We start from the raw sequence: 26,354 nt of genomic DNA, 5'->3' as shown, positions 1-26,354 counted from the left end.
CTCAGCATCCCGCCCAGCTGCCTGTGTACATGGGTTTCACCGCTTCAAGGTAAGCCATGTCTTCTGTTCCATAAGAGCGTACACTCTACCTGGTGTCAACGCCTTCCGGTTGTGAATGCTGGCGGTCTCCAGCTACTATCAATCGGTCAGGGGAATCCTGTTTCACTTTACACTGAGCGTCAGTACACATATCCATAACAGCTTTTGCAAGGAAGATTACTGAGTTGCTACACTTCCTGTGGGGATAGATATACCCCCGTGCTGACGTCAGATCCGTCTCCAACTGCTAGCACACGGATACTATCCCATTCGTTCTGAGTCCATCTGTCTACACTAAGGAAAAGGAGATTATCAGGTATCAATCTCAACAATAAAAAATTAAGACTAGACTTACCTTTGCTAAAACCCTTCCCCCATTAACCCATGTCTATCTAAACGGCCAATGATTTTGTTTTTAAGAATGGCATCTACCATTTTACCCGGCACTGACATTAGGATTACTGGTCTGTAGATTACCAGGTCACCCTTGGAGCCCTTTCTAAAAATCAGCATCATATTAACCACCTTCCTGTCTTCAGGAATCATGGATATTGTAAATGAAAAGCTACAGATTATTAACAACTGGTTAGCAATTTCATGTTTTAGTTCTTTTAGACTCTGGAATGCCGTCCGGTGTCAGTATTATTTGTTACTCTTTAGTTTGTCATTTTGATCTTTTATATCCTCCATTGTCATAGATATTTGTTTTTTGGTGGCAGCTCCAACATCAAAGAATGTTTTAGAATGTAAAGACTGAGATAGAACTTTATTCATCTTTTTTGCTATTTCCTTCTCCTCCCTGAGTACCCCTTTTGCCTTTGTCATCTAGTACTTGAAAAATATTTTATTAGTTTTTGACTTACTGGCAAACCTTTTTTCGCAATCTCTCATGGCCTGTCTAATTACTATTTTACATCTATGTTCTTGCCTATTTTCATCATTTAGGTCTGCTTTCCTTTTTTTTTTTTAACGAATGCCCTTTTAGCTTTAACTGTTTCCTTTATTTCACCATTAAATCATGCTGGCAGTCATATGGTCTTTCTTCAACATTTTTTAAAAATAGATTTGATATGCTGGGTCAGACCAAAGGTCTATCAATCCCAGTATCCTATTTCTAACAGTGGCCAATCTAAGCCATAAGTATCTGGTAGGAATCCAAAAGGTAAATAGATTCCATGCTGCTTATCCCAGGGATAAGCAGTGGATTTTCCCAAAAAATATCTTTTCTTCCAGGAAGTTGTCCAAACAATTTTTAAACCTAGCTACACTATTCGCTTTTATTGCATCTTCTGGCAACAAATTACAGCATTTAATTATGTGCTAAGTAAAAAAAAAAATATATATATATATATTTTCTCTTGTATGTTAAATGTTTTACCTAGTAACTTCATTGCGTCCTCCTAATCTTTCTACTTTTTGAAATACAATTTGCATTTACTCATTCCACTCCACTCATTATTTTATAGACCTCTATATCTCTTCTCAGCTGTCTCTTCTCAAAGCTGAAGAACCCTAACCTCTTTAGCCTTTCCTCATAGGGGAATCGTTCCAACTCCTTTATCAGTTTTGTCACCTTTACATATATAGAAACATAGAAGTGACGGCAGAAGACCAAACGGCCCATCCAGTCTGCCCAGCAAGCTTTCACACCTATTTGTTTTCATAATCTGTTACTCTGACGGCTGGGGTCAGGGCCCTTATTGGTAACTTTATGGTTCCAATTCCCTTCCACCCCCACCATCGATGCAGACAGCAGTGCTGGAGCTGCATCTAAGTGAAGTATCTAGCTAATTGGTTTGGGGTAGTAACTGCTGTAATAAGCAAGCTACTCCCGTTTGTTTACCTTGCATGTGCAATTCAGCCATTGTTGGTTGTCTGAATAAAAATCCTCTTTACTTAATTCCCTCTGTTGCTGAAGCAGTGAGCTGCGCTGGATACTTATTCCAAGTCAAGTATCATGCTTAATTGATTCGGGGTAGTAGCCACCGTAACAAGCAAGCTACACCCATGCTTATTTGTTTACCCAGACTATGTAATTCATTCCTAGTTGGTTGATGCTGATAAATCATCTTTTCTTCATTCTCTGTAAATCATCTTTTCTTCATTCACCTTTCTCTGTATCTTTTCCAGTTCCGTTATATCTTTTTTAAGATGCGGTGATCGGAATTGGACACACTATGCAAGGTGAAATTGTAACATGTTGCAATACAAAGGCATTAAAATATTCTTTGTTTTATTCTCCATTCCTTTCCTAATATTCTATTTTCTTTCTTGGCTCCCATAGCATACTGAGAAAAGGATTTCAACACATTGTCCACAATGATGCCTAGATCCTTTTTCTGGGTGGTGATTCCCAGTATAGAATATTGCATCATGTAGCTATAACTTGGGTTGCTGTTCCCTACGTGCATTGCTTTGCATTTGTCCAGATTAAATGTCATCTGCTGTTTGGATACCCAGTCTTGCAATGTCCTCTTTTAATTTCTCACAATTCTGTTGTGATTTTACAACCTTGAATAATTTTTGTATCATCAGCAAATTTGATTGCCTCATTTGTTCCCATCTCTAGGTCATTTATAAATATATTAAAAAGAGGTGATCCAAATAGAGATCCCTGGGACACTCCACTATTCCCCTTTCTTCATTGAGAAAATTCACCACTTGTTTGCTATCTTTTTTTTTTTTTTTTTTTAATTAAAGATTTTTATTAAACAGACAGTGAATCCAATGTGATACATACAGACTGAAATGGAAGGTACATAAGCATTAACAAGAAATTGTAACAATCGTGTCTGTGTCAATAAGTAATAAATCCCCCAGGCAATATGGGGGGATAGAAAAGAGTAGATTCACATTCAAACTGTTTGCTATCTTTTAACTAGTTCTCAATCTACAATTGGACATTGTTTCCTTTTCCATGACTTTTTAATTTCCTCATGAATCTCTTATGAGGGACTTTGTCAAATGCTTTCTGAAAATCCAGATATACTATATCAACTGGCTCACCTTTTATGAGTTTTTTGCTTTCACATCAAGCTTCTTTCCAAAGTCTATTTTTGCCTTCCTTATTAGTGCTTTGCATCCACCTTGCCAGTGTCTCTGCTGTTTTCTGTTTTCTTCATTTGGATCCCTATTCCATTTTTTTTAAAGATATTGTTATTACAAAATATCTCATCTCACTTTTTATCGATGCCAACAGTTCTTGGCCTTTTTTAATGCTTGGAATATATCTGGTCTAGACTTCCATGTCTTATGTAAACTCTTGACCTTTGCAGCTGCTCCTTTCAGATTTTCCCTAATCATTTTCCTCATTGTATCGTAATCTCCCTTTTGAAAGTTAAATACTGTTGTAGAAGATTTCCGTAGTGTCCTTCCTCCAGTTAAGTCAAATTTGATTATGTTATGATCATTATTGCCAAGAGGCTCCAACACCGTTACCTCTTGCACCAAATCATATGTTCACCTAAGGATTAGGTCTAAAATAGCTCTCTTCTTGTTGTTTCTTGTATCATCTGCTCTATGAAGCAGTTGTTTATTTCAGCTACCTCCTGTGCATGTGACATTTACCTAATTAGTACTGGGGAAATTGAAATCACTCATTGTAACTGTGTTGCTAATTTTCAGGGTCATTCATCAAAATGCGTTATATCATTAAGAAAGGTGGGAGGAAGGCATTAAGACAGGTGGGAGGAAGACAAAACGATTACTGGCATGGTTAAAAGGTGAGGTGAAAGAGGCTATTTTAGCCAAAAAAAAAATCATTCAAAAATTGGAAGAAGGATCCATCTGAAGAAAATAACTTGACAATGCTTAGGCTTTTTCTTAAGTGTAAAACATTGATAAGGCAGGCTAAGAGAGAATTTGAAATGAATTTGGCTGTAGAGGCAAAAACTCATAATAAAAACTTTTTAAAATATATCCGAAGCAAGAAACCTGTGAGGGAGTCGGTTGGACTGTTAGATGACCGAGGGGGTTAAAGGGACTCTTAGGGAATATAAGGCCATTGCAGAAAGACTAAATGAAATCTTTGCTTCTGTGTTTACTAACGAGGATGTTGGGGAGATATCTGTTCCAGAGATGGTTTTCAAGGGTGATAATTCAGATGAACTGAACTAAATCACTGAGAACCTGTAAGATGTAGTAGGCCAGATTGACAAGCTAAAGAGTAGCAAATTACCTGGACCAGATGGTATGCACCCCAGGGTTCTAAAGGAACTAAAAAATGAAATTTCAGATCTATTAGTTTAAATTTGTAACCTATCCTTAAAATCATCCATTATACCTGAAGACTGGAGGGTGGCCAATGTAACCTCAATATTTAAAATGGGCTCCAGGGGCGTTCCAGGAAACTATAGACCAGTGAGCCTAACTTCAGTGCTGGAAAAATAATGGAAACTATTCTGAATGTCAAAATCACAGCGCATATAGAAAGACATGGTTTAATGGAACACAGTCAGCATGGATTTACCCAAGGCAAGTCTTGCCTCACAAATCTGCTTCATTTTTTTGACGGGGTTAATAAACATGTGGATAAAGGTGAGCCAGTAGATATAGGAGTAGATTTTAAAAGGTTGTGTGCGGGCATACATGTGTGCGCGCTACCCGGCATGCACCCATGTATGCCCGATTTTATAACATGTGTGTGCATGTTATAAAATCCTGGGTCGGCACGTGCCAGAGGGTGCACAATTGTGCACCTTGCACGCGCCGAGCCGCGCTGCCTTCCCCCGTTCCCTACCCTCTCCACCCCACCTTCCCTTCCTTTACCTCCCCCACCTTTTCCCCCCTACCTTTTCCTTGTTTTCGTTTTTATCTCGAAACTTACTTCAGCCCTGGGGTTGAAGTAAGTTGTGCGCGCCGGCTGACTGCTGGCGCGCGATCATTGGCACAGCGGCAAATATGGCATTTCAGGTGTTGGGCTTGGGGAGAGGAGTAGAGTAGAGAGAGAGAGAGCCTCTGGGGTGCCACACATACTAGTCTCCTATTTATACTGCTATAGGAGGGACAGCTAATAACTCAAGGTGAGGTTTTGGTGGTGGTCTAGGGTTTTGGGGCCAGTTTTACATGCAGAATGAAATGTACGAACAGCACAGTAGACCCCAGTGAAGATTTGACAACATTTGGAGTGAGGAACGTCACACAAACCCTGAGGGTTCTATCAAGCTAGGGCAGGAGAACATTGAAGAACTCTCATCTTTGTGTGACGTTCCTCACTCCAAATGATGTCAAATCTTCACTGAGGTCTACTGTGCTGTTTGTATGTCTCTCTGCATGTAAAACTGGCCCCAAAACCCTAGACCACCACCAGAACCTTACCTCGAGTTATTAGCTGTCCCTCCTCTCTCTCTTTCTCTCTTTCTCTCTCTCACGTTGGTAACTCTTTTCACTCTTTAATATGTAGCGCCACCTTTCCACCAATTTGATCTATCTTATTTCAATATAATTTGTATCCTGGTATCAGTGTCTCATTGGTTATCCTCCTGCCTCCAGGTCTCTGAGATGCTAATTATATCTCTCTCTCTTCATTCAAAGCTATACATTCTAACCCTCCTCATCGTATTTTCTAGACTTGTACATTTGTGTACAGACATTTCAAAGTATGTTGTAATCAAAAACAGTCCTGCCAAAGGACCTTTGTTTCGCCATTAGAATTTTCTTTAGGGATCTTATTGAATGTAGCTTTAATGCAATCTGTCTAGACCAGGGGTGGGCAATTCTGGTCCTCGAGGGCTGCAAACCGGTTGGGTTTTCAGGATATCCCTAATGAATATGCATGAAAAAGATTTACATATGACTGAGGCAGAGTGCATGCAAATCTCTCTCGTGCATATTCATTAGGGATATCCTGAAAACCCGAGCGGTTTGCGGCCCTCGAGGACTGGAATTGCCCATCCCTGGTCTAGACCAATGTCCAGAAAGAACATATTAGACCTGGTACACTTATCTTGCTATCACTGATATGATCAGAATAATTCTTAAAGTTTCAAATTCATAAAGGAAAACTTGTTTAATTTTAATTGTCTTGCAGAAAGAGAAACATTGTGCTTTAACAAAACAACTTGTTCTCTTAGGACAAGCAGAATGGTAGTCCTCAGATGGTGCCTGGCCCGGAAAACTTATGTCAAATTTTCCAGAAATTTAACTGCGTACACCGAGCATGCCCAGCATGCTCTATACCATGCGTCCACGCGGGGTCCCTCTTCAGTCTCTTTTTTTTTTTTCCACAGAGCTTTTTGCCTTGCGGTTGTTGAGCTTGTGTAGCTGTAACTTTGGAAAACTTTCACCTCTCTTTTCGGGTTTTTTTCTCGCGTGCGGTTCCTCTCTCTGTTTCCTGGTGTGTAGTCAGGTTTTTCAATGGTTCAGTAAGTTTCCTTTCACTTTTGTTCTCCATGGCGGCGGTGCCTCGGTACCTGCCGACGTCTGTTGCCCATCACATCCATTGTTGTTTTTCACCCCTTCTTTTCATCTCACCATGACTGCGTCAGGTTTTTGTCAGTGCTCCCAGCGTCCAAGGACTATGTCCATCATGGACCCACATGATATGTGCATCATCTGCCTGGGGGCATTGCATGATGTCCGTAGGTGCCGCCTCTGTGACCAGATGACCTCGAAGGAACATTGTGCTCACCTCGACAAGATGGAGAAGCTCTTTGGGGCGAGAAAGTCTTAGCCATCTGCATCGGTGGCATCAACGCTGAAGGATCATGGAGCTGCACCGATGGACACCAATCCATCTACATCGGTAGGGGCGTCCACTCCATTGATGCCGCCGGTGGATAGGGGCACCAGGGACCAGCTGCCCCAGGTTAAGGACATCGGGTTCATCGTCTTCGACCTTGGCACCGGGAAAAGAATGGGCTGAACACCAAGGAAAGCCAAGAAGCATCGGCACTGGTCGCCTTTGATGCATGGTGCCAGGCTCAGGTCAGTGCCGGCGCTTGCCGTGATGCCCTCAAAGCGACCACGCAGCGAGGAGTGCCTATCCTCCATCAGTACCAGGGATCCGCGACAGTCTCCACCGGTCCTGGTGTCAGTCACCGGTCCACCTCAGGGCTCCGAGGAAGATCTGTTCACACCTCCTGCCTCCCAGTCTGTGTTGGCATTGGCAACATTTGAGGAGGAGTTGGATTACAGAGTCCAACTTGCAGTTGATCAGGTACTGCAGGGCATCGAGCCAGTGGCACAATCAGCACCGATGCCGTGTTCTCTCTCTGTTGGAACAGCTGCTGAGCATCTTGATGTGCTCATTGTAGTGTTACCGACCCAGTTTTCACCGGTTCCCAAGGGCCATCGATGTCTGGGAGGGTTCCAATGCATTCCCCGCCCGATGCGGTGCTCGATGTCAGTTTCTCTGAGGAGGAAGCTATGTCAAGGCCAGCATGAGACCGTGGCCTGAAGCCCCCTGTCCAGCTTTGCTGGCATTGGTGTCACCGGTGCCCAGGCCTCTAGATGAAGGCTGAGCACCCAGGGCCATGTCCCCTGTAGATTTCAGTGAGGATGCGGCCCTATATGACACTGGATGGGAAGTACAGTGCGGAATGCTCCCTAGAGGACTCAGAGGGTCTCCCCTCAGAACTGCCTCCCTTACAGGTTTTGTAAGGCGATGGTGAAGGCCTCCCATGACGGAGGAAGATGCCAGACACAAGACACTGGAAATCATCCAGTTTGTGGAGGCTCCTAAAAGAGATCATGGCAGTCCCGGTGCACGAGATCTTTAAGGTGTTGCTGCTGAGGATTTGGGAGCACCCCCTCATGGTTCCTTCCATAAATAGGAAGGTGGATGGGGTTTACCTCATCAAACAGGCCAATGGATTCGAAAAGCGTCAGCTGGCACACCAAGCTGTGGTGGTCTAATCCACTCTCAAGAAAGAGATGCTCTGGGACACATGCTTGAGTGCTCCTGGGGAAGGATCACAGGGTTTTGGATGCTTTTGAGAGGAAAGTCTTTCAGGGGGCCATGCTCATTGCCTGCATTGCCTCCTACCAGCTATATATGAACCAGTACTGTCGCAACCTCTGGAAGCAAATGCAAGAGGCAGCCTCAACTGCAGCTAGACACCTTTCTGTTGCTGGGGTGCAAAAAACACGAGGTGCGTGCCATCTATGATGTTTTCCAAATGGCACCGAGAGTCTCTGTAGCGGGAATCTGTGCTTGCAGAAGGGCATGGCTGTGGGCCTCTGATCTCTGACCGGAGGTACAGGAAAGACTTGATGATCTGTGCACAGGAGAGAATCTCTTCGGAGACAAGGTGAGGTCCACTTGCGGGATCATCATGAGACCCTCCAGATCCGCCCTCCTCAACCAGGAGGTCTGCAAGGATGGATCAGAGGAGGTCTTTCTACTTCCAGAGGAAGTACTATCTTTGGGCTCTTAGCTCCTGTTCACAGAGGGTGAGCTCTTGTAGCCATGCCAGGCAACAGTGTGCTCCAAGGCCCCAGTCTGCGCCACAGCCAAATCCTGGGACGGAGTTTTGACTGGATCATGGGGAGCATAAGTTGTACCTGAGACAATGGACCTGCCAGTTAGTGGCAGGTTCCGGTTCTTCGATAATTGGTGGCCCAGTATAACCTTGGACCGGTGGGACTTGTCCATCGTCCATCAAGGGTACAGATTAAATTTATTGGGTGTCCTGCCAAATTCTCCTCTATGCATGTTTTGGAGCTGTTAATGCATCAGGATATACTGTTAAGGGAGCTCTTCGCCATCTTTTTTTTTTTTTCAAAATAATTTTTATTAACAATGGGAATTATAAACCATCACTTCACACATACCAGTAAAGTACAATTAGACCTGACAGAGTCAACATCAACTAACATGATGTACCAAACAATAGCATAGGCACAACAATTATCAACAAAATCTCGGTGTTGTCATCCCCTCTTCTTTTCTCTTTTCTTTCCCCTCGCACGCAACCTTCCCCTTATCCCAAATATACATCCGCATCATTCACTCCGCTCTTATACCCTCATACCTCTTCTACACTCAACCATTCATCTTTTCCATATCCATCCAATCACACATCCTCATACAGAATTCCCCCCTAACCCCCCTCCTGCCCCCTGAGACCAGGGAATTCACTCCCAAACTTTATTATAACCAACATTTAACAGTCCAGCTTGTACATCCGAGGGCAACAGCACAAAACAAGAATGCCAACATTCCTCATACGATTTATCTCGCTTTTGGCTTCTGGAGAGTGCCCTGCCACTCCATCTGCATAAGAGATGCCATGCTGTGAAACCATGCCACAACAGAAGGTGAAGTCGCAGGTTCCACCCAAACTGACAAGATGGTGCAGCACGCCAACAGAGTGGCCAGTCGACCAAACTTTGCCTTAGAGAGATTACATGGTGTTGTGCTGGTGAGGGGGTGTGTCATCAAAATGCATCCTGAGGTATGCATGGCAATACCTGTGCATTGAGTAATAGTTCCCAACACAGTAGTCCAAAACAATTTGAGGATCTGACATTGTAGGAGGTGATGTATAAAAGTACCCTCCTTCCTGTCACACTTGATACATAATGGGGAATCTGTAAGACCCATCCGAAAGTGGCGAACGTCATCGTAATAAGTCAGATGAAGAATTCGAAATTGCAATTATCGAAGCCCCACATCTGGATTGTGAATGTTTAGTGTTTTAAAACAGTTCAGCATGTGATCCTTATTAACTTCCTGGGCCAAAATAGTAGACCACTGTCGCTCCAGTGACTGCAAGTAATCCTGGGCTTTAAAGGACTGGCCCAGTTGTTTCCAGCCTGCTATGGTATTGGTGAGGCATGCCATATCGAAGACTTTGGTCGCAAAAAACAGTTTCCGCTGCCAATTCATCCGGTGTCCATTGAAGAGACTGCAAGTAGTGACGGACTTGCAGATAGGTAAAGAAGTGGCGGGGTGACAGACTGTAAGCCTTAGACAGCGTTTGAAAGTACAGAATGGCATGGGACTCAGGATCATACAAGCCCAGCTTTGAAAAATTCCACTGCAGTCACGCCCGGAAGCGGTAGTAACAAGGATGACATACCAGTCAAGCCACGAAGCTTCCTCAGCCACCTCCAAGCACGTATACAAGAATACAAAGCTGTCTGGGGAAGTCCATAGTAAGCAACAGCGAGGGTCGTAATTGCAGAAGATGGAGGGGTGACCATGGGGCAGTAATTCTACTCAGCAACCCTGCCTCACAATAACAATAGGTGTCAGTAAGCCACTCTCCCACAAATCTCAACTGGCAGGCATCATTGTATAGCCTAAAATCCAGCAATCCATATCCCCCCATAAGCCTAGGGTGCTCAAGAGTGGTACATTTTATATGCACGTTCCTACCCCACTACATAAACCTTGAGAAGCAGGAGCGCAGAGGTTGTAAGTCTCTGACTGAGAACCAGAAAGGAGGCATGTGAATGAGATAAAGAATTTTAGGGACGATAACCATTTTCAGGAGAGCACACCTGCCAAAAAGAGATAGTGGGAGTGAGCTCCATGCCATTAACTATATCTGTACTTTGGTAATTATTTCAGAGATATTTAACTCATACAATAAACCAAGATTCCTTGGGATCCAGACCCCCAGATAGCAAAGCTTTCCACGCAAATGGGAAGGGTCCAAAAATTGGAAGAAGGATCCAACAGAAGAAAATAGGATAATGCATAAGCGTTGGCAAGTTAAATGTAAGACATTGATAAGAAAGGCTAAGAGAGAATTTGAAAAGAAGTTGGCCATAGAGGCAAAACCTCACAATAAAAACTTTTTAAAATATATCCGAAGCAGAAAGCCTGTGAGGGAGTCAGTTGGACCGTTAGATGATCGAGGGGTTAAAGGGAGGGTGGCCAATGTAACCCCAATATTTAAAAAAGGCTCCAGGGGTGATCCGGGTAACTATAGACCAGTGAGCCTAACTTCAGTGCCGGGAAAAATAGTGGAAACTATCCTCAAGAGCATATAGAAAGACATGATTTCATGGGACACAGTCAACATGGATTTACCCAAGGGAAGTCTTGCCTAACAAACCTGCTTCATTTTTTTGAAGGGGTTAATAAACATGTGGATAAAGGTGAACCGGTAGATGTAGTGTATTTGGATTTTCAGAAGGCGTTTGACAAAGTCCCTCATGAGAGGCTTCTACGAAAACTAAAAAGTCATGGGATAGGAGGCAATGTCCTTTCGTGGATTACAAACTGGTTAAAAGAAAGGAAACAGAGAGTAGGACTAAATGGTCAATTTTCTCAGTGGAAAAGGGTAAACAGTGGAGTGCCTCAGGGATCTGTACTTGGACTGGTGCTTTTCAATGTATATATCAATGATCTAGAAAGGAATGCGACGAGTGACGTTATCAAATTTGCAGATGATACAAAATTATTCAGAGTAGTTAAATCACAAGCAGACTGTGATACATTACAGGAGGACCTTGCAAGACTGGAAGATTGGGCATCCAAATGGCAGATGAAATTTAATGTGGACAAGTGCAAGGTGTTGCATATAGGGAAAAATAACCCTTGCTGTAGTTACACAATGTTAGGTTCCATATTAGGAGCTACCACCCAAGAAAGAGATCTAGGCGTCATAGTAGATAATACATTGAAATCGTCGGCTCAGTGTGCTGCAGCAGTCAAAAAAGCAAATAGAATGTTAGGAATTATTAGGAAGGGAATGGTTAATAAAACAGAAAATGTCATAATGCCTCTATATCGCTCCATGGTGAGACCGCACCTTGAATACTGTGTACAATTCTGGTCGCCGTATCTCAAAAAAGATATAGTTGCAATGGAGAAGGTACAGAGAAGGGCAACCAAAATGATAAAGGGGATGGAACAGCTCCCCTATGAGGAAAGGCTGAAGAGGTTAGGGCTTTTCAGCTTGGAGAAGAGACGGCTGAGGGGGGATATAATAGAGGTCTTTAAGATCATGAGAGGTCTTGAATGAGTAGATGTGACTCGGTTATTTACACTTTCGAATAATAGAAGGACTAGGGGGCATTCCATGAAGTTAGCAAGTAGCACATTTTAAGACTAATCGGAGAAAATTCTTTTTCACTCAACGCACAATAAATCTCTGGAATTTGTTGCCAGAGGATGTGGTTAGTGCAGTTAGTATAGCTGGGTTCAAAAAAGGTTTGGATAAGTTCTTGGAAGAGAAGTCCATTAACTGCTATTAATCAAGTTTACTTAGGGAATAGCCACTGCTATTAATTGCATCAGTGCATCAGTAGCATGGGATCTTCTAGGTGTTTGGGTAATTGCCAGGTTCTTGTGGCCTGGTTTGTCCTCTGTTGGAAACAGGATGCTGGGCTTGATGGACCCTTGGTCTGACCCAGCATGGCAATTTCTTATGTTCTTATGTTCTTAAATGATTATTTTGCTTCCGTGTTTACTGAAGAGGATGTTGGGGAGATACCCGTATCAGAGAAAGTTTTAATGTGTAATGATTCAGATGGACTGAACCAAATCACGGTGAACCTAGAAGATGTGGTAGGCCTGATTGATAAACCGAAGAGTAGTAAATCACCTGGACCGGATGGTATACATCCCAGGGTTCTGAAGGAACTAAAAAATGAAATCTCAGACCTATTAGTAAACATTTGTAACCTATCATTAAAATCATCCATTGTACCTGAAGGCTGGAGGATAGCTAATGTAAACCCAATATTCAAGAAGGGCTCCAGGGGTGATCTGGGAATCTACAGACCAGTGCCAGGAAAAATAGTGGAAAGTGTTCTAAATATCAAAATCACAGAACATATAGAAAGACATGGTTTAATGGAACAAAGTCAGCATGGCTTTACCCTAGGCAAGTCTTGCCTCACAAATCTGCTTTACTTTTTTGAAGGAGTTAATAAACATTAGATAAAGGTGAACCGGTAGATGTAGCATATTTGGATTTTCAGAAGGCATTTGACAAAGTTCCTCATGAGAGGCTTCTAGGAAAAGTCAAAAGTGGCTATGTCCTTTCGTGGATTACAAACTGGCTAAAAGACAGGAAACAGAGAGTAGGATTAAATGGACAATTTTCTCAGTGGAAGGGAGTGGGCAGTGGAGTGCCTCAGGGATCTGTATTGGGACCCGTACTTTTCAATATATTTATAAATGATCTGGAAAGAAATACGACGAGTGAGGTAATCAAATTTGCAGATGATACAAAATTGTTCAGAGTAGTTAACTCACAAGCAGATTGTGATAAATTGCAGGAAGACCTTGTGAGACTGGAAAATTGGGCATCCAAATGGCAGATGAAATTTAATGTGGATAAGTGCAAGGTGATGCATATAGGGAAAAATAACCCGTGCTATAGTTACACAATGTTAGGTTCCATATTAGGAGCTACCACCCAGGAAAGAGATCTAGGCATAGTGAATAACACATTGAAATCATCGGTTCAGTGTGCTGCGGCAGTTAAAAAAGCAAACAGAATGTTGGGAATTATTAGAAAGGAAATAGTGGATAAAACGGAAAATGTCATAATGCCTCTGTATCGCTCCATGGTGAGACCGCACCTTGAATGCTGTATACAATTCTGGTCACCGCATCTCAAAAAAAATATAGTTGCGATGGAGAAGGTACAGAGAAGGGCGACCAAAATGATAAAGGGGATGGAACAGCTCCCCTTTGAGAAAAGACTAAAGAGGTTAGGTCTTTTCAGCTTGGAGAAGAGACGGCTGAGGGGGGGATATGATAGAGGTGTTTAAAATCATGAGAGGTCTAGAACGGGTTAATGTGATTCGGTTATTTACTCTTTCGGATAATAGAAAGACTAGGGGGCACTCCATGAAGTTATCATGTGGCACATTTAAAACTAATCGGAGAAAGTTCTTTTTCACTCAACGCACAATTAAACTCTGGAATTTGTTGCCAGAGGATGTGGTTAGCGCAGTTAGTTTAGCTGTGTTTAAAAAAGAATTGGATAAGTTCTTGGAGGAGAAGTCCATTACCTTTTATAAATTAAGTTGACTTAGAAAATAGCCACTGCTATTACTAGTAACAGTAGCATGGAATAGTTTTTGGATATTTGCCAGGTTATTGTGGCTTGGATTGGCCACTGTTGGAAACAGTATGCTGGGCTTGATGGACCCTTGGTCTGACCCCTTATGGCATGTTCTTATGTTCTGAAGAGTGTTGCAGCGTAGGGTCCAGAGCTAGAGCCTCAGATTTAGAAAAGTTAATCTTCAGTCCAGCTATTGCTCGAAACCGTCAATTTGGGCACTCAAGCCAATGAAAGCACATGGACGGGCGTGACTGGAGAGGGCACAGAATAGTGGGCTCTTACCTGACTTCACAATCTTCACAATCTTCAGATGAGGGCTGAGCCAGGAGAACCGGGACCTGTGCGGGGGGGACCGCTGCAAGCTGTTTTCGCCGCCGGCTGCTCCCTCCGGAGGACGGCAGAGAAGGGAAGGGGCTGAAAGCAACAAAAAGTAAGTTGGTAACATGTCAAGTCGCTTCAGGGGGAGGGGATTTTAGGTTTTTAGGTTTCCTTTTGGGGGAAAGTTTGCCGTCTACCCTTACCCCTGCCTCTAACGCAGGGGTAGGAGTAGGCAGTAAATTAGCAGGTTAAACGCGCAGCAAAACGGCAGGGTAAAAAAGCGATAGTTGGGGCGCGCGTTATTGTATGGGAGGGATTAGCTAATTCGATCGTTTACATGTAATATACATGCCACGGGCAGAAGGGGTTACCCGGTGATTTAAAGAGGCGTTAAGAGTAGGTTAAAGGGGATAGTATATCGCGGGTTGGACTAACGCGGCCGAAAAGTGAGTAGAAAGCGGGTTAGGAGCAGGGTAACCGCGGCCGCACTTTACTGTATTGACCTGTAAGTTAGCCAGCATTCTACTTGCCCTATTGCCATATTTGTATAATCGATATTAGTAGTATCGTAGCGATTTAGAAGCTCTTTGGTGTGAAAGGGAGTTTAATGTTTCTTGCGCTTGCTCTACCTGACCTTTGGTAGCGGACGTCATATTAGCCATGTACTGCTGCTGTGCGGTTTTGAGCACTGTAGTAAGGCGGAAAATCTCTGCATTACGTTGCTTATTTACCTTGGCAACATAAGCTATAATGTGCACACGCATCACCGCCTTCCCAGCTTCCCATAACGTAGCCGGGGACCTCCATATACTCCCTCCAATGGTTTTGTAAATACATGTGAAATGGCTTATCTAAATCCAAGTCAGGTTGCATACACCAGGAGAAAGGCCCCTCTGACCCCCGTCCACACTTCATAGTGATAGTAACTGGCACATGGACGGAAAGAGAGATAGCGCCTATATTAGGGTCCACTACCCGAGAGAACATTGCAGTCGAAACTGATGGGGATTGGAAAAAAAGATAAAATCCTGCTCAGTTGGGTGCAGCACCCGCCACATATCAAGCAACTGCAGTTCCTGATACAGGAAATTTACCCCCAGATGGAGGTCATTGGTGGCAATAGGAATGGGCGGTTTACAATCTAGATGCTTATTCACCACTGTATTGAAATCCCCACCACCACCAAAGTGTAGTCCGACAGACCACTTAAGAGGCCTACCAGTCCAGTAAAGAACTCATGAATGTAGCTATTGGGCGCATATATATATTACAGAACGCCACTTGCTGCTGATGGAGAACCCCCGCAGCAACCACATTTCTTCCCTCTTTATCGTGGCACACCCGAGTGAGCTGAAACAACAATTATTTGTGAATAAGGATGGCTACACCTCACATGCGGGATGATAAAGAGGAAAATACACATTGTCCCACCCATTCTCTTTTCAACTTTCCATGTTCCGCATCAGTGAGATGTGTTTCCTGAAGGAACACTACCTGTGAATGCAGGCATCGAAACATGGAAAGCATTTTTTTCCTCTTTATCGGAGAATGAACCTCGTCCACATTTAGGGGTCTAATTTTAACCATTTGCCATTTTCACTACATGAGCAGTGTGTAAGTGATGGGGCCGCAAGCTATAAACAAATTCTCAGGGCCTCCCAGCCTGAGCTCCAAGACCCATCAAGATCAAAAACAGCATATTTATTCTCTGGTCTCTACCTCGCCCCCCCTTCCTCCATATCCTACGCACACTCCTCATCCCACCTCACCCCGCCACTCTCACCACAGCCACAGCCACATAGACACTATACACATACTCCAAGAGACACAGGGTCTCTCCCACCCAGGAAGCATACAAATCCAGACAGAGAGGTACCCCCCTCTGGTCCCCCTCCTAAATCAACCAATACACATAAAAGAACTTATAACATATTATAAATTCAAGTAACTTAAGCCTGCCTGGCCGTGCTCTATGTCTCTGATACTCCAGTGAAATCATTCAGGCCTGGCATAATAGAGAGCAGAGCATACAAATGTTGGTAACAGCCATCTCTGGCACTTTAAGGATCGCTTAGATCAGTGGTCCTCCCTTCCCTACCAGGGAGCCAACCACCAACTCTTCCCATGCAAAATTTAAATGCCTGCGTCAGTAGGCATCGTTAGACAGAAAATAGGGGTCAATCAGTCCGCTCCATGATTTTCCAGCATTGCTAAGAATGATGAGGCTTCCTCTTTCAAGGTAAAGAAAAACACTTTATCGTGGTGCACCCGTACCTTTGCTGGATAAAGGAGGGCGAATCGGATCCCTTGTTTGTGTAAGTCAGAGCAGGCCGGGGACAGCATCTTCCTCTGCGCTGAAGTAGCCACTGAGAAGTCGTCAAAGACTTGGTATTCCATGAGGTCTGCTGTTGAAAGGCACGGAGTAGTTGTGTTTTGTGTGACCAGTTTAGAATTCGCGCCATGACCGGTCTAGGTTTGCTGGTTGTCTTCCGTGGTGGGCTCACATGTTGAAACCTTTCACAGTGCAATTTATCATCGGGCAGCGTCAGAGCTAAATGACTAGGGAGCCAAGTCTCCACAAAGTTTACCAGCTCCCCCTCCTTCACCGATTCTGGCAGTCCAATGATTTTAAGATTATTCCGCTGGCCTCTATTTTCCTGGTCTTCCATTCTATCCAGCAGTTCTTTTTGCCGGGCCTGTAGCTCCACCATGTGGCACTCTGATTCTGCCAGCTGGTCCACATAGTCAGAGAGTACCTGCTCTGCATGGTCAAGCCGCTTAGACTGCCCCTCCAAAGTGCCTTTGATATCGTCCATTGAGGTCTGGATTTTGATCAGCTGTGCATTCAGCGCCATGGTCACACTCTGGGAGATTTGCTGCAGCATTTCATCTGATATTGCCGCCAGCATTTTGGGATTCTTCGGTGCGGACACCATTTTGGGAGCACTATGACGGTCCGCTGGCGCATTCCAACCTTGTCGCCCCAAATTTAACCTGTGGGGGCACTGACGTTTAGGAAGCCCTCCGGAAGAAAAGTGATGCAAAATCGCTGTTTTAAAGTGTATTTATGCTGTTAAGCCAAGGAGGGGGGCTGCGGTGCTCTATCCCGGGGCTTCCGTCCTACTAACGTCATCGCCGGAAGTCCCGCTCTCCACCTTCTTAATGGCCAGAGCAGTCGAGCCTGTCCTACCAGGGCAAAGGGGGCGGGGATTTTACTCCTGGTACTTTGTGATTCCAAAGAGAACAGGGGTATTCTGACCCATCCTATACCTAAAGGCCTTGAACAGGTTTCTAAAAAGAGAAAAGTTCAAGATGGTTTCCCTGGGCACTCTGATTCCCTTTCTGCGAAGAAGGGACTGGCAATGCTCCCTCGATCTGAAGGATGCATACACACACATGTTTAGAAAACTTTCTACTATTTTTCCTGGCACTGAAGTCAGGCTAACCGGTCTGTAGTTTCCTGGATCACTCCTGGAGCCCTTTTTAAATAAGGGGGTTACATTAGCTATCCTTCAGTCTTCAGGTACAATGGATGATTTTAATGACAGGTTACAAATTTTTACTAATAGGTCTGAAATTTCATTTTTTAGTTTCTTCAGAACTCTGGGGTGTATACCATCCGGTCCAGGTGATTTACTACTCTTCAGTTTGTCAATCAGGTCTACCACATCTTCTAGGTTCACCGTGATTTGGTTCAGTCCATCTGAATCTTTACCCATGAAAACCTTCTCCAGTACGGGTACCTCCCCAACATCCTCTTCAGTAAACACCAAGAAAAGAAATCATTTAAACTTTCCGCGATTGCCTTATCTTCTCTAAGTGCCCCTTTAACCCCTCGATCATCTGACGATCCAACTGACTCCCTCACAGGCTTTCTGCTTCGGATATATTTAAAAAAGTTTTTACTGTGAGATTTTGCTGTGAGTTTTTGCCTCTATGGCAATCTTCTTTTCAAATTCTCTCTTAGCCTGTCTTATCAATGTCTTGCATAAACGTTGGCAAGTTAAATGTATTATCCTATTTTCTTCTGTTGGATCCTTCTTCCAATTTTTGAATGAAGATCTTTTGGCTAAAATAGCTCCTTTCACCTACCCTTTTAACCATGCCAGTAATCATTTTGCCTTCTTTCCACCTTTCTTTTTTTTTTTTTTTAATTCTTTATTTATCATCATTTCAATTAATACAAAGAAATTTTGCATAGAATCACAAGAGGTGTAGTGTATTGTTCTTCACATAAGATTCTCTAAATCATGATTTACAATAACAGGAAACATAACAATCTTACAACCTCTCTACTTCGTAGGAAACTTGGGAGGAACAGAAGTAAAGGAGAACATAAGAATATATTAGCAAGTAAGGCTAGGTTACACATCATGTACATTTATAGGATCCTGCTCTACAGGGGTGCAGGTCATGCTCTCGTGCCTCTAGGAAGGCCTGAAGTTGTTCCGGACTGAAGAAAACATATGTGTTCCCTGAAAGTTTTACAACACACCTGCAGGGGTACCGTAACACATAGGTTCCCCCAAGTGCTAAAACTTTAGGGCGCATTGAAATAAATTTTTTCCTTCGCATCTGCGTTGGTTTTGCTAAATCTGGAAAGATACGGACTAGACCTCCCAAAAAGGAAAAATTTAAATTTTTGAAATAATTCTTCATGATTAATCCAATATCACTTTCTGAATAAAAAGTCACAAAAAGAGCAGACCTCTCTATAATTTCAACAGCAGATGTCTCTAGGAAATCAGACAGATTTTCCATGTCTGTCCCTATATCAGGCACTATTGAGGTACTCCTTTGTCTTAGGAAGAATATTTTTTTAACAGGGGGAACCTGTTCAAGAGGAATCTTTAATATCTCAGTAACAAACTTTTTGAACGTCTGCAAAGGCAACTCCCCCATAACTTTAGGGAAATTTAAGAGTCTTAAATTTAAGTGTCTCAATTAGTTCTCTACAGACTCCAATTTTCTCAGAGATGATAGTCTCTCACTCACAGAAACCGCACTTAAATCTTGTAGTTTTTTTACATCCTCAGTTACCTTTGTTAGAGCTTTTCCTTGATTCGTTTGGTCAGTCTCGATCTTGTTCATTCTTTTAGAAACTTCCTCCAGTTTATAGGCCTGTCTATCGAGCTTCCTGGCATTTCCTGCTACCAAGTCCCAAAGGGCATCGAGCGTAACAACCGCCGGTTTTGAAATTCTCTGTGGGATAAACGGGGCAGTCAGCTCAGTTGACCTCTCTCCGCCAGCTTCACTCTCCACCACTCTCACAGCTTTGGCGGAGGAAGGAGGAGAAACAGCCCCCCCCTCTGCAACAGCTCTGGGCTTGCCTCCCAACTGAGCATGCTCTAGGGGGTTTCCCGACAGCGTCTCAGCAGGCTCAGGCTGCAGCAGTAGAGCTGCTTAAATCGGCGTCTTAGGATCCGGAGGCGTCAGCGATAATTCCCCAGGTGAGTATGGGGCTCCTTTCCCTTTCTCACCAATGGGGGTAGACGTCCTCGCTCCTGATGTCGCGGTCACATATTGGTAAATTAACCGCTGCCCCTCGAGATTCTTCGGGGTGGGAGGAAGATCCAGATTCTCCCCTTTCTCTTATGGGGCATTATTGTTCAAGAAAACTGGGTCGCAGGAAACTTTAAAAGACGGAGGCTACGGAGCCACTCAATATGCGACTGCTCCCGCGGCCATCTTAGTTCCTCAGTCCCATCTTTCTTTCCACCTTTCTTAATGTGTGGAATACATCTGGATTGTGCTTCGAGGATGGTATTTTTTAACAATGACCATGCCTCTTGCACACTTCAGTTAGTCAGCCAGAGTGACTCACTGCACTCTTGATTAACAAATGTTGGTACCTATTCAAACCAAATCACACTACCTCAACACCTTTCCAAAGTAACTGAATTGAACTTTTCAACCTTTTTACTTAGGTATACACTGCTCCTAGCTTGTTTCTAGATTCTGGCTACTTTTGGTGTTTTTTTTTTTTTTTTTAAATACAAACACTCAGTTCTGCTTATTAGCTGCCTTACAGACTTTTAAAAATAAACACACTACCAACTGCTTACTAGCTGCCTTATTGACTGACTATTTAAAAATACAAACAGTCTAACTTGTTTATTCATTCAACTATTTCCTCAAGTGATCCCTCATTTGAAAAGTCCAGCTGAATATCATCTGCATATACCATAAAATAAACGCCTAATTCCTGCAGCAACCAACAAAGAGGGAGCAAATATAGATTAAAAAGCACAGGGGAATAAGCAGGAGCCCTGGGGGCTCCAGGATGAATTATCTTGCCCTTCTAAGAATGAACAGAATCATCGGTAAACTCTTCCTTCTATCCCCATCTCTCTCAGCCTTTGTTGTAAAACAGTCAAATAGAGAATCAAAAGCTTATGACACATCAAACAGAACTACCAGAACTGCATGTCTTTCATCTAAAGATCTCAAAATATAATCGGAGACTAATACTAACAATATATCTGTTCCTTGCTCCTTACAAAATCCACTTTGTCATTAATGTAATATATTTACTTTCAACATAGTCATTCAACTGATTCAGTACAACTTTCTCTAGTACTTTCCCTAAAGAGGGGAGCACTGAGATAGGGCACTAATTGCTTGGTTCCTCAGGGAGGAAATATAAAATTGAGCGAACAATCCCCCTTTTAAACTGAACTGGTATCAATCCTTCCTTCAAGGAACTTTTAACTACATCCATAACTGTCCTAAGCATTTTTTCTGCAAGATTCTTAAGGAACCATAGGGGCACACATGCAGAAGGCTAAATGTTTTTTAATAATGTAAGACTCTTCTCAACCTCCGAGGAGACCACTAATTCAAACTCGCTCTAGGAAAGATCCTCTCGCAGCAAAACATTTTCCTCAGCCTGAGGGACAAACTGTAATTCTGCTGCAATTTTACTTTATTTGTATGCACAGTAAGCTGCAAAACATTTACAATCCACTTTCTGTACATTATCACTACCCTCCACAAGCTCCATTAGTCTGGAAACTAAGTCAAATAGAGTTTGAGGGTGGTTCAGGAAGGCCTGTAACTGCATCCTTTAATACTGTTTCAATAATTAATGTCTATATTGTTGTCCAATTAAAAGATAGTTCTTCCTATGATCCTCCCCTTTCTTTCTGTTTGACGCATCTCTCTCTTCTTTGTTAACAATGCCAAACAATACCATGGGACCCATTTCTATAAACTTAGGAGAGACAGTGTTTTTATAGATGTTATTTTGTCTAGGGTTTTACTTAAAATGGTTTCTAATGACTCCACCCGATCAGTAACTGAACTATGATTATGGAGGATTCTCGCCTCTTCCCATTCCCTCCTAAATAAATCAAAACCATTCTTCCCCTTAGTGGTACGATACCTTTCTATGATCCCACACCTGGGGCATCATTTTAGTGAAGGTAAATGACATCATAAAGTGGTCAGACCAAATTAATTCTTCTAGCTGTATATCCTTTATTAAATCCTATGACTCAAACTTTGAAGGGACAAGCAAGAGATCCAGGGAATGGCCTGTCGGTATGTTGGACTTGAGGATTAACTGTGATAGCCCAATGTAGCTTGGATAGCATTTAAAAATTCCCTGCCTAGGCCTTCATTTCCATTATCAACTCTCACGTTAAAATCCCCTACCACCAACAATTTGGGGTAGATTAAACGCAACATGGCAGTAAAATCCATCATATTCTCTATAGATGTTCCTTCACATCCTGGGGATCTATATATTAACCCAATCGCCCCCCCCCCCCCCCATAAGCACTACTATGTTTTCACTGCCCTTTCCCACTTTGAGATGTTTGTCGAACATCTAAATTATCCTTATAAATAAGCATGATGACTTCTCCCCTACGACTCTGTTTGGCATGCGCAAACCACCTGTACCCCAGTGGGCACACCTGATTCAGTAACATAATGTCAGCTTGTGGATGCCAAGTCTGTTAATTTAAAAAAATCCTGCTGTTCACTAAAAAAGTAAAAATCAATTCACTTTTAGCCTTAATGGAACAAACAGCATAAAATACAATTACTCACTGAAATAGTCCAGTAACCATATTCTGCTTAAAATATATCAAGTTTTAAATACAAACTCCATTTTGACCCTTTCTAATCCCTCCCAACCCAGCCATTCCATATCTCCTTTCCCCAGTAAATACAGGAAACTGAACAGACATAATAAACATTTTATAAATAAAACAGCAGAGAATAATTTCTAACCATACCATTAAAGGATATAAAATTCCCCCAAAATTTCCAACAAGGTTCAAGTGAAGGTACGCACAAAGGGGCGTGGCTCTTCACTGGTGGCTTGTTTATGGGCTGAGTCGTCGTGGCTGTTATGATGTAATGACATCTGTGTTCCTGTTTGGGGGGGGGGGGGCGGCTGGGCTGGGCTATGGACACCAGAGGCAAGGGCAAGCTCTCTTTCACCTTTCATCTCTTTTGAACTGCACAGAGCACACCCATTTTCATTTCCTGTATCTGCAGCTCCAGGCTGACAGTTTAACTGCGTGCAACTTCCTCTTTTGAATTTTCACTGTGTAGGTCTCTTAAGTTTCTTTTTTCTTTCAAGCAATTCTTTTTGAGATTTTCCTAAAGAGTTTTTTAGACTGGCTTTGACAGATTTATCCTTTCTAAATGAAATTCACACTACCCGTACTGATAGGCTAACCATTCACCTGCACTAACTTTTTTTCTCTTTCTTTTAAAATCTTCTCCAGGTATACAGTTTTATCCCAATCAAAGGCTCCCTCAAGGGGAAACTGCATCTGCCCACTATCTTTAGTGCTAGAATGTCATCTCTTCAAGTAAGTAGCATTGGTGGGTTCACAGTGGTGCCACATCCAGTTGGATACTGTTAACAGGTGGCTCTGGTATAGGCATAGAAAAGCCAAAACCCATGACAAAAATAAAAATCTAAATCATCAGGCACTCCCTCTATTATGTCCCAGCCACACTATCACTCACTATCACTCCCCTATGTCACCAACTGGCAAAGATAAACCAGGAGTCCTCTTTTTTTCCCAATCTGAATCTCCCCTTCCTCTTGGGCACACTACAAACACTAGACATAGGTAAGACATCACAAGAAACAATTTTTAAGAAACAATTTTTCTCAGACACTGCACTAAGTGTCTGTTACCCTGAAACCTGTAATATGGGGACTCCAACTCCAGGCCACCCTCCCCAAGCACTTCTCCCCCCTCCCTAGCAGAGACTGTAATCCCCCTGCACCAGCTGGTGGGGGAGATAGCAATTATCAGATGCACCAAGATGGGGACTCAAAACCCACCTTTTTCAAATGGGGACACAACCCCTTTTATCCAGAACCCTGTTCCCCTCCCATAGGCAAAGGGTAGAGATATCCCGCCAAAACCGAGGAGAGACCCCCCAAAAGAGACAAAAGCCACAAAGGACACAGAGAAAGCCAAAGTAACATAAAAAACACCATACCAGAAAAATACTGGGGGAGAGCTGGAGAGGAGTAAGGGGAGCAGCTGGCACACCAAAATCACACAACCAAAAAGAAAAGGTGGAGGATGCAGGCAACTGTGAATGCACAGCCACAGGCAACCAGCCATGGCTCAGAATCCTGGAAATCCTCAGTAGCAGGTAAATCGTCGGCCATAAGGAAAAAGAATATAAGGAAGCAAAATTATCACAAAGCCAGAGAGATACAGGGAGAGAAACACCTTTCTCTATTCACCTGAGCGAATGCACCAAAATTGTGAAAAATCCCGTAAGTGGATTTCCCTTGGCTTGGCTTTGTGCATTTCTGTCTGTATCAATTTAAAAGCTTTAAAGAAAACTTTGTAACCACTAAATTAAACAGAATGCAATTAGCTTAATTTCTTATTTTATTATCTGATCGTACACACACAATTAAAACAGGCCACCAGCAGCAATCCAAGATATGAGAGATCTGCATGGCCGAGCAGCAATTCATAACTTATAGATGATCTTAAGACACGGATAGCAAGCATTTGAAAAATCAACAGTCAGCATCTCATACTCTACATGAAAATTAATTGCATTCTATCAATATGCATTGAATTTCAAGACCTTATAACTAATTCATGTAACTAATTCCTATGCATAAGTTTACGTTTTTCCTAAGAAATTACAGTTTACTTTTTGGAATAAAAAGCTGTATCTCCATATATGGTTAATCTTAGCTACTAAAGAATATATAAATATATAGTTCCTAGCAAGCTGTAGCTACGTCATTTTCAGTACTTCTGCCTTCAGCTGTTTCTAGCTAGGCCTAAAAGCGCATTCTTTTTCCTTATGATGGCAGTTAAGTTATGCTAAGGATTTCAAAAAGGAAATCCTGAAACTTCCCACACAGTCTGCTTTCTTAAAGTTCCTTACTTGGAAAGTACTGTTCCTAGTGGCCATTATGTCAGTTAGAAGAGTCAGTGAGCTTCAGGCATTGGTCCATTATTTGCTGTACATATAATTTTTCTGTAACAAAGTGGTGCTCCACATTCACCCCAAATTTCTGATAAAAGTTTGTCTTTCATCTGAATCAAGCCTTTGATTTTTCTAAAATTCATACATATAAAGGGGAGAAGGCCCTACATTCATTGTATTGTAAAATGGCCTTAGCTTATCTGAAGAGAACTCAACCACATTGTCAGGCTTTTCAACTTTTCATCTCTTATGATCCTAATATACTAGGAATAGTGGTTGCCATGCGCATGTTCAAATTGACTGGTGCACTTTGCTAAGTTCTGGCTGCCCTCTAGCTCAGACTGTCCTCTAGATCAGACTGTCAAGGCTCCTCAAGTGAGAGTCATGGCTACCTCAGTGGCTCATCTGTGAGCCGTGCTTATCAAAGACATTAGCAAAGCTGCAAATTGATTGTCCATTCACACGTTTGCGTCCCATTACCATTTGGGCGAACTATCAAGAAATGATAACTTTGGGCAAGCATGTTTGTTCCAACTCTTCACACAGTAGTTAGAGTTGCTTTTTCAGTAAGTGCTCCATCACGTAATCCTCAGCTTGAGATTCCCCACATGTCAAGGGTAATTCAGCTCTGCTTATTGACGGGAAAAGTAAGTTTGAATACCATACATGGGGCGCCCGGTAGACAACAGGATGAATTAGCCATGCTTAATATGTCTGCCTCACTGGAGAATCAACTATTTAACTAAAGCTAAACTCCTCAGCCAGGTGATTCCAAAACAGGGTAGTATGGAGATATATCTATCATCAGATGAGATGCTTTCCTCTGCCCTCTTGATTTTCTCAGCAGCAGGGTCCTCGTGCTCATTCTAGGCAAGAGAGGGCACTCAAGCCATATTCAGCACACCAGCCAAAGCCTGAGACGGCGTTTTGATTGGATCATAGAGAACATCGTTCAGTAAAAGTGCCAGAGGACCTTCCTGTTGGTCCAATGTAACGTGGAAACTTGGGGGCAACACAATCGATTAGATGCCAAGGAATGTCCATTTAGAATCTTTATTTGGAGACGTGTTAATCCAATAAAAAAAGCCCGACTCAGGCCGAGTTTCGCCCCCACACTGGGGCTGCCTCAGGGGCTACAATACACAAATAGCAAATAAAACTTAACAATACAAGACAGACATAAATCAAATATAAAATCATAAATACATATAAATAGTAACATATGAAGTGGACCATATAAAATGAAACACATAAATTGAGACACCATAGGAAATGTAGCTTGACAATCAGAACGAAAGAGTATGAATGTATGAAAAAATGAATGATTTTACCTAAATGAAATATCTTATATATGTATGATGTGAAGGATTTAAAACTTGAGACATTACTTTTGATTCATATGTGACTTGATGAACAGGGGGGCCACGCCGAAATCTATGTATATAGCGACTTATAACCACGATTTATAGAAAACTAACAATTGAAATAAAGCGCGGGTGGAACTGATCTGAAGGTTCGCAAAGCTACATCGATCACTCAAAAAATATGTAATGTAAAAGCTATCTAAGCTAAAATTGTATCTACGGGTGC

General features: G+C 42.7%; 1 protein-coding gene across 6 annotated transcripts in view; it reads left to right on the top strand.

The window, feature by feature from the left end:
- Positions 1-26,354, top strand: part of EGLN1 (egl-9 family hypoxia inducible factor 1) — a 559,025-nt gene that overhangs the window by 186,408 nt on the left and 346,263 nt on the right. For 4 of the 6 annotated variants that reach the window (XR_003855482.1, XM_029594248.1, XM_029594247.1 and 1 more), the window contains exon 3: positions 23,072-23,158. The exons of the other annotated variants lie outside the window; for them this stretch is intronic. Coding sequence is in view for 3 of the 4 variants with exons in the window: in XM_029594248.1 (XP_029450108.1) it covers positions 23,072-23,158 (87 nt within the window). In the remaining variant the exon portion in view is untranslated. The remainder of the gene's footprint in view (positions 1-23,071; positions 23,159-26,354) is intronic. 6 annotated transcript variants of the gene reach the window in all.

This window comes from Rhinatrema bivittatum, chromosome 3, assembly GCF_901001135.1.
Source record: "Rhinatrema bivittatum chromosome 3, aRhiBiv1.1, whole genome shotgun sequence".
Classification (NCBI taxonomy): domain Eukaryota; kingdom Metazoa; phylum Chordata; class Amphibia; order Gymnophiona; family Rhinatrematidae; genus Rhinatrema; species Rhinatrema bivittatum.
This window is presented reverse-complemented; position numbering and strand designations above follow the sequence as displayed.